The following is a 15,162-nucleotide window of genomic DNA, read 5'->3' on the forward strand; positions in this document are numbered from 1 at the left end:
GAATCTTTCATCGAATTCCTCCTCCTCCCTCCCACACAGTCTCTGGCACTCTCCGCTGCTCGACCGCCAGCTCCATGTGCCCCCCCTCAAAAGAATCTTGGGGTTTCTTTGGCAGCGGACTGACGACACGCTCCTCATGGCGAGTGTGAGGAACCGGCACAGGACATACCGGGCTGAGGAGGCGCACTGGAGATCTGGTGAGTGGAGCCGTCACTTATGGCACTTCTTCCCATGTCCAAAACTCCTTTACCTCGTGGATACGCTGCTTGGCCCTCTTTTGGTGGGATATTCTGTAAGAATGGGACCAAGGCACATCGGATGTTGAGTTCCACATATTTAATTCAAAGAGAAACTTAAACAAAACAAAATATATAAAATAAACGAACAACTAAACGTGACTACGTGGTGCACATGCACAAACACAAAACAATATCCCACAAACACAGGTGGGAAAAATAGCTACTTAAATATGATCCCCAATTAGAGACAACGATTACCAGCTGCCTCTAATTGGGAATCATACAAAACACCAACATAAAATATTAACTAGAACACAACATAGAAATTATTGTAACGGCTGTCGTCTTCCTCCTCCTCAGACGAGGAGAGGAGAGAAGGATCGGAGGACCAATACGCAGCGAGGTATGATGCCATAATGAATTTATATAATTAAAGACAAAACACGAAGAACACTTGAATAACTTACAAAATAACAAAACGACGTCAACAGACCTGAACAAACGAACTTACATATACCCGAAGAACGCATGAACAAGAACAGACTACATAAAACGAACAAACCGAAAACAGTCCCGTGTGGTGCACAGACACAGACACGGAAGACAATCACCCACAAACAAACAGTGAGAACAGCCAACCTATATATGATTCTCAATCAGAGGAAATGAATAACACCTGTCCCTGATTGAGAACCATATAAGGCTAATTAACCAACACACTCCCACATAGAACAAACAACACAGACTGCCCATCCCAACTCACGCCCTGACAAACTAAACACATACAAAACAATAGAAAACAGGTCAGGAACGTGACAATTATAAAATAGAATAACCCCTAGTCACGCCCTGACCTACCCACCAGAGAAACAAGGGCTCTCTATGGTCAGGGCGTGACACCCCCTTTGTTATGAAGCCCCTAAATAAGGTCTGGTGCAACCAATTACTTTCAAAAGTCACATAATTCGTTAAATAAAGTCCACCTGTGTCCAATCTAGGTGTCATATGAGCTCAGTATATATACACCTGTTCTGTCTGCAACACCACTAAGCAAGGGGCACCACCAAGCAAGCGGCACCATGAAGACCAAGGAGCTCTTCAAACAGTTCAGGGACAAAGTTGTGGAGAAGTACAGATCAGGGTTGGGTTATAAAAAAATATCAGAAACTTTGAAGATCCCACGGAGCACCATTAAATCAATTATTAAAAAATTTAAAGAATATGGCACCACAACAAACCTGCCAAGAGAGGGCCGCTCTCCAAAACTCACAGACCAGGCAAGGAGGGCATTAATCAGACAGGCAACAGAGACCAAAGATAACTCTGAAGGAGCTGCAAAGCTCCACAGTGGAGATTGGAGTATCTGTCCATAGGACTACTTTAAGGCATACACTCCAGAGAGCTGGGCTTTACGGAAGAGTGGCCAGAAAAAAGCTATTGCTTAAAGAAAGAAATAAGTAAACACGTTTGGTGTTCGCCAAAAGGCATGTGGGAGACTCCCCAAACATATGGAAGAAGGATCTCTGGTCAGATGAGACTAAAATTGAGCTACTGGGTTGACCATCAAGGAAAACGCTATGTCTGGCGCAAACCCAACACCTCTCATCACCCCGAGAACATCATCCCCACAGTGAAGCATGGTGGTGGTAGCATCATGCTCTGGGGATGTTTTTCATTGGCAGGGACTGGGAAACTGGTCAGAATTAAAGGAATAATGGATGGCGCTAAATACAGGGAAATTCTTGAGGGATACCTGTTTCAGTCTTCCATAGATTTGAGACTGGGACGGAGGTTCACCTACCAGCAGGACAATGACCCTAAGCATACTGCTGAAGCAACACTCAGGTGGTTTAAGGGGAAACATTTAAATGTCTTGGAATGGCCTAGTCAAAGCCCAGACCTCAATCCAATTGAGAATCTGTGATATGACTTAAAGATTGCTGTACACCAGCGGAACCCATCTAACTTGAAGGAGCTGGAGCAGTTTAGCCTTGAAGAATGGGCAAAAATCCCAGTGGCTAGATGTGCGAAGCTTAAGGAGACATACCCCAAGAGACTTGCATCTGTAATTGCTGCAAAAGGTGGCTCTACAAAGTATTGACTTTGGGGGGGGTGAATAGTTATGCACGCTCAACTTTTTAAAAATATGTTTGTCTTATTTCTTGTTTGTTTCACACCAAAAAATATTTTGCATCTTCAAAGTGGTAGGCAGGTTGTGTAAATCAAATGATACAAACCCCCCAAAAATCTATTTTAATTACAGGTTCTAAGGCAACAAAATAGGAAAAATGCCAAGGGGGGTGAATATTTTCACAAGCCACTGTATGTACACACGTGATGTACAGTATATGTATATAGCCAGAACAAACATATTTTCACAATTCCACTAATATCATCAAAATCAATAAATCATAGCATGTTTTTGGGCTAATTTAATTGCTTTTACATGAAAATAATGTTAAAAGTACCATTTATATTCCTAAAACATACATTGAAAATTATACTGTTGTTGCTTCCTGTTGTCATGGCTTTTTGATTCATGGCCGAACTGGTTTTAGAAGTCCAAATTTATAATCAATATGTTGAAATACGTTGTGATATTTTGAAGACCAATACATAAACGTTAATCTCTACATATGTGTCACACTTGTGTTCAGATGACTGCTAAATTAAGTACCTTATGAACTGCACACAGACCAACATTTACCAATCTGTCACTCAAGACTGGAATTGATGAGCTTGTTTTACTGTACTCAATATCAAGCGCAAATTAATCGCTCACATCGATATTGTATTGAAATCAATGGAAGTGGGACAACAACCGCGGCGACATGTACTGTCTGCGCTTTTCTAACAGACAAACCTCAATGAACATGGTTATACTACATATATGTCGATAGATGGCAACTTTTGGCAGCCATTTATCAACTTTATTGATAAAGTTTATTTCGGTAGATGGCCATTGGCCAATAAGGAAAAGGAAACAGCATTATTTGGACTGGACAATTTCAGTGAATCATTTGAATAATAGCTTAACCCTCAAATCCACAAATTAATGTGAGGCCACTGGTCCAGTGTATATACGGGTCCACACTTTTCAGTGTTAAATTAGCACACTGCTTAGTGTACAGCCTTATTTCCATATTTCCCAGAGTGCCTTGCCTTTTGAGTGAATTGTAGTTTTTGCACCTATAACTGTATTTTGTATTTTGTGACAGAGACATGGTTGTTGCATTCATCCATTTAGTGAGATCCTAAGCGAATATGTTAACATTAAAATTGTATTATTTAACACAATACAACAAGTTTTTAATAAGGCCTTATTTTGAGGGCCTTGTTTTACCAATACAGTGGCCTGAAACTCATGGTTTTCAGGCTTGCAAGTCACATTATGATGATGGCTTGCAAAGTGATGAGTAATTTCTATTGGAATCCAGACAGACTGGTATAGGCAACATTTTAAATTCTTATTCACCTGCAACCTGCATTGAGAATGACTGCTGGGTTGGGAAGACTAAGATATCAGAAATATGACAATGATGGACGTCGTTTTAGTTTAACACTGGTTATTAACACCAACACTGGGGTTCATTTACACCAAATAGTGTTAATTTAACACCTGAATCAACACTAGAAATGTTACACTGAAAAATCAACACGAGGTAACACTGGCCCATTTGCTGTGTGGCTCGCATTTAACACCCGCATTGAGTCAGGGAATTACTGTGTATCCAATATTACTATATCTATTCAAAGTCAGACATGCTAGCTATCCATTCAACCACAGTGCTTCAGTTCAGATACAGTACATTAATGCTGTACACTTCGGTCCTTATCAAAGTTTTCGCTCCTAACTCCCATCTTGCAGACATCACAGTTAAGCCTATTCCGAGACTCACTGCTCTCCAGTGCTGGCTTCGTATCAGTGGAGGCCGGTGTCGCTTTAAATTGGAGGACAGGCTCATTGTAATAGCTGGAATGGAATGAATAGAACAGTATTGTGTGTTTGATACTGATGCTTTCGTTGCATTCCAGCCATTATGAGCCGTCCTCCCCTCATCCGCATCCACTGCTTCATGTGGACTACGTTTTCTACACCGGACACACTGCGTTCAAAATTATGAATTCCATTCCTATTCCTATTCTCAGTCAGAACATGCAACTTACATCAGGTGGGAATCATTCCTCTCCCAGTATGTGGCTATGGCTCGCTGCCTGGCTGCTGTCATATCATATATGCCGTCTGTGTTAGCGTTCAAGAAAGGTAATAGCCTAGTTATTTTTCAAAAAACTAAAACTGACTGGCTGAGTTCTTGATCGTGCAGGAGACTATGTTGAACGTAGCAGTTGGACCACCAAATGTGACTTTCTTTCTCGATCAGAGAAGCAGAATCTTTGAACGACATCTGGCCCACTGAATGCAATGCAATTCCATTTCAAGTCCCATTAAAACACATCCACAGCAACCATAAAGTCAGTATGAACACGAAATAGAGTCATAACCAGTCCTAAGTTCAGCCAGAAGAAAGAGAATGTACAGTAAAGTAGAGGTGGGTTGGAGGGAGAATGGGAATGGGTATTTCCAACAAGTCTCTTGAGTACTTTAGTAATAGAAATACTCAACGAGTGCTTGAGTAAGAGTACACAGGCTCAGTCAGCGTTAGTCTTATTCATTCTCTCAAGGCAGTGAATTCAGGATGGAAAACTATTTTATCTTCCCTTTCCCTCCTCCTCCTCGTAGCAATGTCTGGTTATTATTATTATTATTACTACGAGATAGCCGACTCCTGTCCTCCCCCGTCCCCCCTCCTACTCCTCCTCCTTCCCCCACCCCCAGCTCTCGTGTCCTGAGTTGGGAAGAAGGGTCTTTCCTCACGTAGGCTCCCCCAGCAGGGATAGCCGGGGCCTGGGCTTGGGCAGCCTGGGGAGCAGCCCTGGGGAACTGCCTGGCATCCAGCAGGTCCTTATACTGGATCTCTGGCCTGATCATCCTCAGACAGGACTGATGAGTAGCGTTGTCCAGCCCAGGCTGGAGCTCATATCCCAGGATCTTCACCAAGCCGCTCTGGAAGGGCCTGATGGTCTTGTCGCGGATGCGGCTGGCCTCCACAGGTCTCCCGCCATCCCTCAGGCAGGCCCGGGCCAGCACATCCCGGCGGGTACGGAGAAGAGCGACCTCCTGGTCCATCCTGGTTCTCCCGAAGCGATCCACCTCGTTCCAGAAGGAGCGGTTGAAGGCCTGGTAGAGGTGCCAGTCCAGGGCGTTCCACTCGCGGAGCTTTAGACGTTGGTCGTCTGTTAGAGCCAGGGCGGGGGGCTGCGCAACTGCAGCTTTACCCACCCAGGAGCTGCCTCCGCTGGGCTTCTGCTGGCGGGCGTTGAGACTGAAGGAGACGATGGCGTCCAGCGGCCAGCAGAGGGCGTGGCGCAGCAGGACCTGTATTCATAAAGCGTAGGTAAGAGAGTGCTGATCTGGGATCAGGTACACCTTGTCCATTAAATCTTATTCACTGTATCGAAAAGGCAAAACATATCCTAGGTCAGCACATTCATAGAGCTTCCCAGAGTAAGAGTGCTGATCTTGAATCAGGTAATCTTATTCACTAAGGCAAAATGTATCCTAGACCAACAATCCTAGGCTGAAACGCTTGATACATATGGCCCCAGGACCTGTATTCATAAAGCGTAGGAAAAAGAGTGCTGATCTAGGATCAGGTCCACCTTGTCCGTGAATGTAATATTATCTGCTGTATCTAAATGGAAAAACTGAACCCAGGGCCTGTATATATAAAGGGTCTCAGAGCAAGAGCTAGGGTTATAGATGTGTCACTGCAACCATAAAGGTCCTAAATTATGTCACCATTGCCCTTGATTCTAAGCAATGTTGTGCTGCTATTTTTATTGACTTGGCCAAAGCTTTTGATACGGTAGACCATTCCATTCTTGTCGGCGGGCTAAGGAGTATTTGTGTCTTTGAGGGGTCTTTGTACTGGTTTGCTAACTACCTCTCTCAAAGAGTGCAGTGTATAAAGTCAGAACATCTGCTGTCTCAGCCACTGCCTGTCACCAAGGGAATACCCCAAGGCTCGATCCTAGGCCCCACGCTCTTCAACAACATAGCTCAGGCAGTAGGAAGCTCTCTCATCCATTTATATGCAGATGATACAGTCTAATACTCAGCTGGCGCCTCCCTGGATTTTGTGTTAAACCCTCTACAATAAAGCTGTCCTAGTGTCCAACAAGCTTTCTCTGCCTTTAACCTTGTTCTGAACACCGCCAAAACAAAGGTCATGTGGTTTGGTAAGAAGAATGCTCCTCTCCCCACAGGTGTGATTACTACCTCTGAGGGTTTAGAGCTTGAGGTAGTCACCTCATACAAGTACTTGGGAGTATGGCTAGATGGTACACTGTCCTTCTCTCAACACATATCAAAGCTGCAGGCTAAGGTTAAATCTAGACTTGGTTTCCTCTATCGTAATCGCTCCTCTTTCACCCCAGCTGCCAAACTAACCCTGATTCAGATGACCATCCTACCCATGTTAGATTACGGAGATGGAATTTATAGATCAGCAGGTAAGGGTGCTCTCGAGCGGCTAGATGTTCTTTACCATTAGGCCATCCGATTTGCCACCAATGCTCCTGGAACGAGCTGCAAAAACCACTCAAACTGGACAGTTTTATCTCGTCATTCAAACACTCAATCATGCACACTCTTACAGACAGTTGTGGCTGCTTCGCGTGATGTACTCTTGTCTCTACCTTCTTGCCCTTTGTGCTGTTGTCTGTGCCCAATAATGTTTGTGCCATGTTTTGTGCTGCTGCCATGTTGTGTTGCTACCATGCTGTGTTGTCATGTGTTGCTGCCATGCTATGTTGTTGTCTTAGATCTCTCTTTATGTAGTGTTGTGGTGTCTCTCTTGTAGTGATGTGTGATTTGTCCTATATTTTATTTTTTGAATCCCAGCCCCAGTCCCCGCAGGAGGCCTTTTGCGTTTTGGTAGGCCATCATTGTAAATAAGAATTTGTTGTTAACTGACTTACCTAGTTTAATAAAGGTTAAAAAAGGGGGAAAAAGAGTGCTGACCTAGGATAAGGGCCACCTATGGATAAAAGCTAAAAGCGTCTGCAAAATTGCATATATTACTATATATTATAATAGTATATATACCATGGATTGGTCAAAGTGCTCAGAGACCAGGATGAGTTTGAAGGCGCGTCGGACGGCCGCCTCGCCTCGTCGGGCCAGTGTGGTCGAGAAGTTGGCGTTGTGGTCCAGGCCGAAGTCGAACCAGAGCAGGTTGCGGGCGTAGTGGTTGTTACGGAGACGGGGGTCGTAGTACTTCCTGGGGTTGTCGGCGAAGTCTCCCAGGCCTGTCAGATTAGATTAAGGTTCAAATTAGATTAGAGATTACATTAAAATTAGATTAAGAAAACTTTGACCTCAATGAGGCAATTCATTTTGCAGCATACATTTACATTTACATTTAAGTCATTTAGCAGACGCTCTTATCCAGAGCGACTTACAAATTGGTGCATCACCTTATGACATCCAGTGGAACAGCACTTTACAATAGTGCATCTAAATCTTTTAAGGGGGGGGGGGTGAGAGGATTACTTTATCCTATCCTAGGTATTCCTTAAAGAGGTGGGGTTTCAGGTGTCTCCGGAAGGTGGTGATTGACTCCGCTGTCCTGGCGTCGTGAGGAGTTTGTTCCACCATTGGGGCCAGAGCAGCGAACAGTTTTGACTGGCTGAGCGGAACTGTACTTCCTCAGTGGTAGGGAGGCGAGCAGGCCAGAGGTGGATGAACGCAGTGCCCTTGTTTGGGTGTAGGGCCTGATCAGAGCCTGGAGGTACTGAGTGCCGTTCCCCTCACAGCTCCGTAGGCAAAGCCACCTGGCTTGTAGCGATGCGAGCTTCAACTGGAAGCCAGTGGAGAGAGCGGAGGACGCGTGACGTGAGAGAACTTGGAAGGTTGAACACCAGACGGGCTGCGGCGTTCTGGATGAGTTGTAGGGGTTTAATGCACAGGCAGGGAGCCCAGCCAACAGCGAGTTGCAGTAATCCAGACGGGAGATGACAAGTGCCTGGATTAGGACCTGCGCCGCTTCCTGTGTGAGGCAGGGTCGTACTCTGCGGATGTTGTAGAGCATAAACTACAGAACGGGCCACCGCCTTGATGTTAGTTGAGAATGACAGGGTGTTGTCCAGGATCACGCCAAGGTCTTAGCGCTCTGGGAGGAGGACACCATGGAGTTGTCAACCGTGATGGCGAGATCATGAACGGGCAGTCCTTCCCGGAGGAAGAGCAGCTCCGTCTTGCCGAGGTTCAGCTTGAGGTGGTGATCCGTCATCCACACGATATGTCTGCCAGACATGCAGAGATGCGATTCGCCACCTGTCATCAGAAGGGGAAAGGAGAAGATTAGTTGTGTGTCGTCTGCATAGCAATGATAGAGAGGACCATGTGAGGTTATGACAGAGCCAAGTGACTTGGTGTATAGCGAGAATAGGAGAGGCCTAGAACAGAGCCCTGGGGACACCAGTGGTGAGAGCACGTGGTGAGGAGACAGATTCTCGCCACGCCACCTGTAGGAGCGACCTGTCAGGTAGGACGCAATCCAAGCGTGGGCCGCGCCAGAGATGCCCAACTCGGAGAGGGTGAGAGGAGGATCTGATGGTTCACAGTATCGAAGGCAGCCGATAGGTCTAGAAGATGAGAGCAGAGGAGAGAGAGTTAGCTTTAGCAGTGCGGAGCGCCTCCGTGATACAGAGAAGAGCAGTCTCAGTTGAATGACTAGTCTTGAAACCTGACTGATTTGGATCAAGAGTCATTCTGAGAGAGATAGCGAGAGCTGGCCAAGGACGGCACGTTCAAGAGTTTTGGAGAGAAAAGAAAGAAGGGATACTGGTCTGTAGTTGTTGACATCGGAGGGATCGAGTGTAGGTTTTTTCAGAAGGGGTGCAACTCTCGCTCTCTTGAAGACGAAGGGACGTAGCCAGCGGTCAGGATGAGTTGATGAGCGAGGTGAAGGTAAAGGAGAAGGTCTCCGGAAATGGTCTGGAGAAGAGAGGAGGGATAGGGTCAAGCGGGCAGGTTGGTGTCGGCGGCCTCACAAGACGCGAGATTCATCTGGAGAGAGAGGGGAAAAGGAGAGCACAGGGTAGGGCAGTGTGAGCAGAACCAGCGGTTCGTTGACTTAGCAAACGAGGATCGGATGTCGTGCGACCTTCTTTTCAAAATGGTTGACGAAGTCATCTGCAGAGAGGGAGGAGGGGGGGGGGGGGGAGGATTCAGGAGGGAGGAGAAGGTGGCAAAGAGCTTCCTAGGGTTAGAGGCGAGATGCTTGGAATTAGAGTGGTAGAAAGTGGCTTTAGCAGCAGAGACAGAAGAGAAAAATGTAGAGAGGAGGGAGTGAAAGGATGCCAGGTCCGCAGGGAGGCGAGTTTTCCTCCATTTCCGCTCGGCTGCCCGGAGCCCTGTCTGTGAGCTCGCAATGAGTCGTCGAGCCACGGAGCGGAGGGGAGGACCGAGCCGGCTGGAGGATAGGGACAGAGAGAGTCAAAGGATGCAGAAAGGAGGAGGGGGAGGTTGAGGAGGCAGAATCAGGAGATAGTTGGAGAAGTTTGAGCAGAGGGAAGAGATGATAGGATGGAAGAGGAGAGAGTAGCGGGAGAGAGAGCGAAGGTTGGACGGCGCGATACCATCCGAGTAGGGGCAGTGTGGGAAGTGTTGGATGAGAGCGAGAGGAAAAGGATACAAGTGAGTGGTCGGAGATTTGGAGGGATTTGCAATGAGGTTAGTGGAAGAACAGCATCTAGTAAAGATAGGGTCGAGCGTATTGCCTGCCTTGTGAGTAGGGGGGAAGGTGAGAGGGTGAGGTTAAAAGAGAGAAGGAGTGAAAGAAGGAGCAGAGAGGAATGAGTCAAAGGTAGACGTGGGGAGGTTAAAGTCGCCCAGAACTGTGAGAGGTGAGCCGTCCTCAGGAAAGGAGCCTATCAAGGCATCAAGCTCATTGATGAACTCTCCAGAAACTGGAGGGCGATAAATGAAAGGATTTAAGCTTGAAAGGGCTGGTAACTGTGACAGCATGAATTCAAAGGAGGCGATAGACAGATGGGTAAGGGAGAAAGAGAGAATGACCACTTGGAGAGATGAGGATCCCGTGCCACCACCCCGCTGACCAGAAGCTCCGGGGTGTCGAGAACACGTGGCGGACGAAGAGAGAGCAGTAGAGTAGCAGTTTATCTGTGGTGATCCATTTTCCGTCAGTGCCAAGAAGTCGAGGACTGGAGGGAGGCATTGGCTGAGATGAACTCTGCCTTGTTGGCCGCAGATCGGCAGTTCCAGAGGCTACCGGAGACCTGAACTCCACGTGGGTCGTGCGCGCTGGGACCACCAGATTAGGGTGGCCGCCACGCGGTGTGGAGCGTTTGTATGCTGTGCAGAGAGAGAGAGAACAGGGATAGGACAGACACATAGTTGACAGGCTACAGAAGAGGCTACGCTAATGCAAAAGAGATTGGAATGACAAGTGGACTACACGTCTCGAGATGTCAGAAAGTTAAGCTTACGTAGCAAGAATCTTATTGACTAAAATGATTGAAATGATACAGTACTGCTGAAGTAGGCTAGCTGGCAGTGGCTGCGTTGTTGACTTGTAGGCAGCTGGCAGTGGCTGCGTTGTTGACATACACTAATCAAGTCGTTCCGTTGAGTGTTAATGTTTCTACAGTGCTGCTATTCGGGGGCTAGCTGGCTAGCTAGCAGTGTTGATTACGTTACGTTGCGTTAAAAGAACGACAATAGCTGGCTAGCTAACCTAGAAAATCGCTCTAGACTACACAATTATCTTTGATACAAAGACGGCTATGTAGCTAGCTATGTAGCTAGCTATGATCAAACAAATCAAACCGTTGTACTGTAATGAAATGAAATGAAAATGTGATACTACCTGTGGAGCGAAGCGGAATGCGACCGGGTTGTTGAGTGCGGAAGTTCTATTCAACCTCAATGTAGATAAAAAACTGATTCCCCAGACACAGATTAAGCCTACTACTGAATTTAAAAAGCATGCTCAATGGAGAATCTCCAATGAAAGTGCTTTTGAGTCCTGGACTAGGCTTAACCTGTGCCCAAAAAGTAACAGAATAGCAGACATAAACCAGCATTAAACAGTAGGATAGATTGGCTACGTTATGTACCTTTGGCCTTCTTGAAGGCGGGGGCGACAGCTTTGTAATAGGCATAGGACGACTCGGCCAGCGCTACGGGGTCACGCATGATAGAGAAGTAGAAGGTGTCCACTGGCATCACCTTCTCTACCTGGAGGACCACAGAAGAGGTCAGAGGGTCAAAGGTCATGGGGAAAGAAAACGAGTGATGTGGAGGCCATAGTCAAACTGTTTGAATGACTTGAAATGACCCTGTACACAGTATAATTAAAAACATTGAAAACTGTTTGATTGGATGTAAAAAATAAATTWAAAAAATTATAATGAACTAAAGAATGGATATAATAATATGAAGTTAGGTGCCGCACACTCTTCTCTTCATTGCAGTATAATACCTTTACTTCATCAGGGACAGGGTGGCACTTTAGCTAATGTTTTAGAAGGCCTTTATTACAACCTCTCACCTGCGGTTATTTGAAAATGAAATCATCTCCAAAATATTGCTATTTTTAAAACAAGCCATAAGAAATTGGTTGCAATTTCACCCAGAAAAGACAGAACACATATTACAACAATATGGTTAAACTCAAATATACAAATTGATTAAAAAAACATTATTTTGGGAATAAAAAAAACCAAAGGTATAATCTTTGTGAATGATATCAAAATTAGGACTGGTGAAGTTGTCACACATGCAGCTAACAAAAATATATGGAAATGTCTGCTCTACCCAAAATTACAACCAACTAATTGTGGCATTACCGCAAAAATGAAAAGGCAAGTGGAAGGCGGAAAATGTAAGGAATTTGTCTGTCAGCCCTGCATTAAAGACCAAAATTGTTTAAAGGAAATTGTGATTAAAAAAAGTATACCCGTTTCATTTAAGGACCCAAAGACATGACAGCTGTGCAATACAGATTGCAAAATTGTTGTGAAGAGATTGTCGATGTACCGCTTCCATGGCACATGGTTTATGAACTGATACAAAATGTTCAATTTAAATTACTTACAAAATTCTTGCAACCAATAGAATGTTATATATATGGGGGATACAACCATCCCAGCTCTGCACATTTTGCTGCAAAGAAACAGAATCATTAAATAATTTGTTTTGGTACTGTCCATATATATATATATACAGTATGTATCTTAATTTTTGGTCGCTGCCAGTTGAGGACTTGTGAGGCGTCTGTTTCTCAAACTAGACACTCTAATGTACTTGTCTTCTTGCTCAGTTGTGCACCGGGGCCTCCCACTCCTCTTTCTATTCTGGTTAGAGCCAGTTTGTGCTGTTCTGTGAAGGGAGAAGTACACAGCATTGTACGAGATCTTCAGTTTCTTGGCAATTTCTCGCATTGAATAGCCATAATTTCTCAGAACAAGAATAGACTGACGAGTTTCAGAAGAAAGTTCTTTATTTCTGGCCATTTTGAGCCTGTAATCGAGCCCACAAATGCTGATGCTCCAGATACTCAATTAGTCTAAATAAGGCCAGTTTTCTTGCTTCTTTAATCAGAACAACAGTTTTCAGCTGTGCTAACATAATTGCAAAAGGTTTTCTAATGATCAATTTGTCTTTTAAAATTATAAACTTGGATTAGCTAACACAACGTMCCATTGGAACACAGGAGTGATGGTTGCTGATAATGGGCCTCTGTACGCCCATGTAGATATTGTATAATTAATCTGCCGTTTCCAGCTATAATAGTAATTTACAACATTAACAACGTCTACACTCTATTTCTGATAAATTTTATGTTGTTTTAATGGACAAAATTTTTGCTTTTCTTTCAAAAACAAGGACATTTCCAAGTGACCCCAAACTTTTGAACGGTAATGTATATGGGGGATTGGAAATGATGCAGCCAATTACATTGATAGAAGCCACAATGTATCTGCAATATTAAAGCCCCTAAAGAAAATGTAAAAAATATTTTAGAGGGTGTCACGCCCTGGCCTTAGTTATCTTTGTTTTCTTTATTATTTTAGTTAGGTCAGGGTGTGACATGGGGGATGTTTGTGTGTTTTTTGTCTAGTCTAGGGTGTTTGTATTGTATAGGGGGTTTTGTAGTTCATGGGGTTGTGTTCAGTGTAGGTGTTTATGTAAGTCTATGGTTGCCTGGATTGGTTCTCAATCAGAGACAGCTGTCTATCGTTGTCTCTGATTGGGAGCCATATTTAAGGCAGCCATAGGCATTAGGTAGGTTGTGGGTAATTGTCTATGGTTGACGTTAGTAGCTTGTGTCTGCACTTTCGTTTGTTAGCGTCACGTTTTGTCTAGTTTGTATTAGTGTTGATGTTTGTTTCATCTTCAATAAATAGAAGATGTATTTATATCACGCTGCGCCTTGGTCCTCTCTTTCACCTAAAGACGATCGTGACAGAGGGATTAGTGTGTGTGTGTGTGTGCGTCATGCAATGAGTCTAATGTTTGTGAAGTTGAATCCCAGTCTTTGATGTTTTCTAACAAGTATCCACTAACAAACCTGTTTTAATAAGCTCTGGTCGCTCCTGTTCCCAAAAGTAATCCATTCTCACACACACACACACACACACAGTACCCGACCTCACAAATGCACTAATGCTCTTGTGGCTGAATGGAACTCCTTTCCAACATCTAGTGGAAAGCCTTCCCAGAAGAGTGGAGGCTGTGATAGCAGCAAAGAGGGGACCAACTATATATTAATGCCCATGATTTTGGAATGAGAGGTACGACGAGCAGGTGTCCACATACTTTTGGTAGCTAAATTGCTCCATCCTGTTGAAACGTTCACATACAACTGTCACTGTCCTTTTCTTTGCCAACAACAGAAGCAGTTAACAAATCACAAGGGAACCTGCCAAACCTACAAAAGATATCATCAGTTCCATGCAAATAATAATCTGTGTTTAACTAACGCACACATTTTTTTTAAATAATATTCTGTTTTGTATTAGTTTTTTTCTCCCTTCTGTCCTATGATTTTGTTTGTTTCCTCAATAAATAATAGGCCAACGTGTAAATATAGAATAAAACATGTCCTCACATGCACATGAATATAGGAAGAATTACAATACAATTGACCTTGTGTCTTGCCCTGTTAATGGGTTTGTTTGTTGTTTTTTTTTGCTGTTCAAAAACCTCAATAAATACACATTGGAAGAAAATAAATAAATACACAATTAATAATCTAAAGCACGTACCTCTGGTTTGTTGAAGCGCATGTGGTTTCCCATAATGCTGAACTCGGCCACGTGGGGCCCTCTATAACCTTTGACCCTGTGTGCGTTGAAGGGGAGAGGGTAGCCAAACTGGTACCCCAGAGGCAGGGCGAAGCACAGATCCCTCTCCTAGAAGAACAAGAACAAGACTATGGATTTCAAGCTGCTTTCAAAGAGCCAAAAGAAATTGTACAATATAACATAAAAATAAGTTTGCTGAAGGAAAGCCAAACTGAAGATGAAGTAGTCTACCTCTCCGTATCGGTAAAGCATGTTGAGAACAGTGCTGCTGGCTGTCTTGTGGGTCTTCAGGAACATGACGTGGCTGTGGGGCCGACAGGAGCCCAGAGACGGGCCCTGGCCGTCGGATGAGAACAGCGACCGCGACCTGTCCTGCTGGAGGCTACATGAGGGGAGGGGGAAAAGATGATCATTTCAAAATGGTTTGAAACAAAAATAAATTTTAAAAATTACGCAGTTCCACATGTGCACTGAGAGGAATAAATGTAAATGTATGCAAATTGGCCCATAACTCCACCTATCCAAC

The 15,162-nt window shown here is 44.6% G+C and overlaps 1 protein-coding gene across 2 annotated transcripts in view; it reads right to left on the minus strand.

Annotated features, from left to right (window-relative positions):
- Positions 1-317: 317 nt before the first annotated feature.
- Positions 318-15,162, minus strand: part of LOC112071510 (galactose-3-O-sulfotransferase 2-like) — a 57,845-nt gene continuing 43,000 nt past the window's right edge. For both annotated transcript variants that reach the window (XM_024138957.2, XM_024138956.2), the window contains exons 3-7: positions 14,868-15,018; positions 14,598-14,744; positions 11,445-11,565; positions 7,408-7,610; positions 318-5,676 (exon numbers count right to left, since the gene is read on the minus strand). In XM_024138957.2, coding sequence (XP_023994725.1) covers positions 4,945-5,676; positions 7,408-7,610; positions 11,445-11,565; positions 14,598-14,744; positions 14,868-15,018 — 1,354 coding nt within the window. In that variant the 3' untranslated portion in view covers positions 318-4,944. The remainder of the gene's footprint in view (positions 5,677-7,407; positions 7,611-11,444; positions 11,566-14,597; positions 14,745-14,867; positions 15,019-15,162) is intronic.

The sequence above is a fragment of the Salvelinus sp. IW2-2015 genome, unplaced genomic scaffold, assembly GCF_002910315.2.
Source record: "Salvelinus sp. IW2-2015 unplaced genomic scaffold, ASM291031v2 Un_scaffold1627, whole genome shotgun sequence".
NCBI lineage: Eukaryota > Metazoa > Chordata > Actinopteri > Salmoniformes > Salmonidae > Salvelinus > Salvelinus sp. IW2-2015.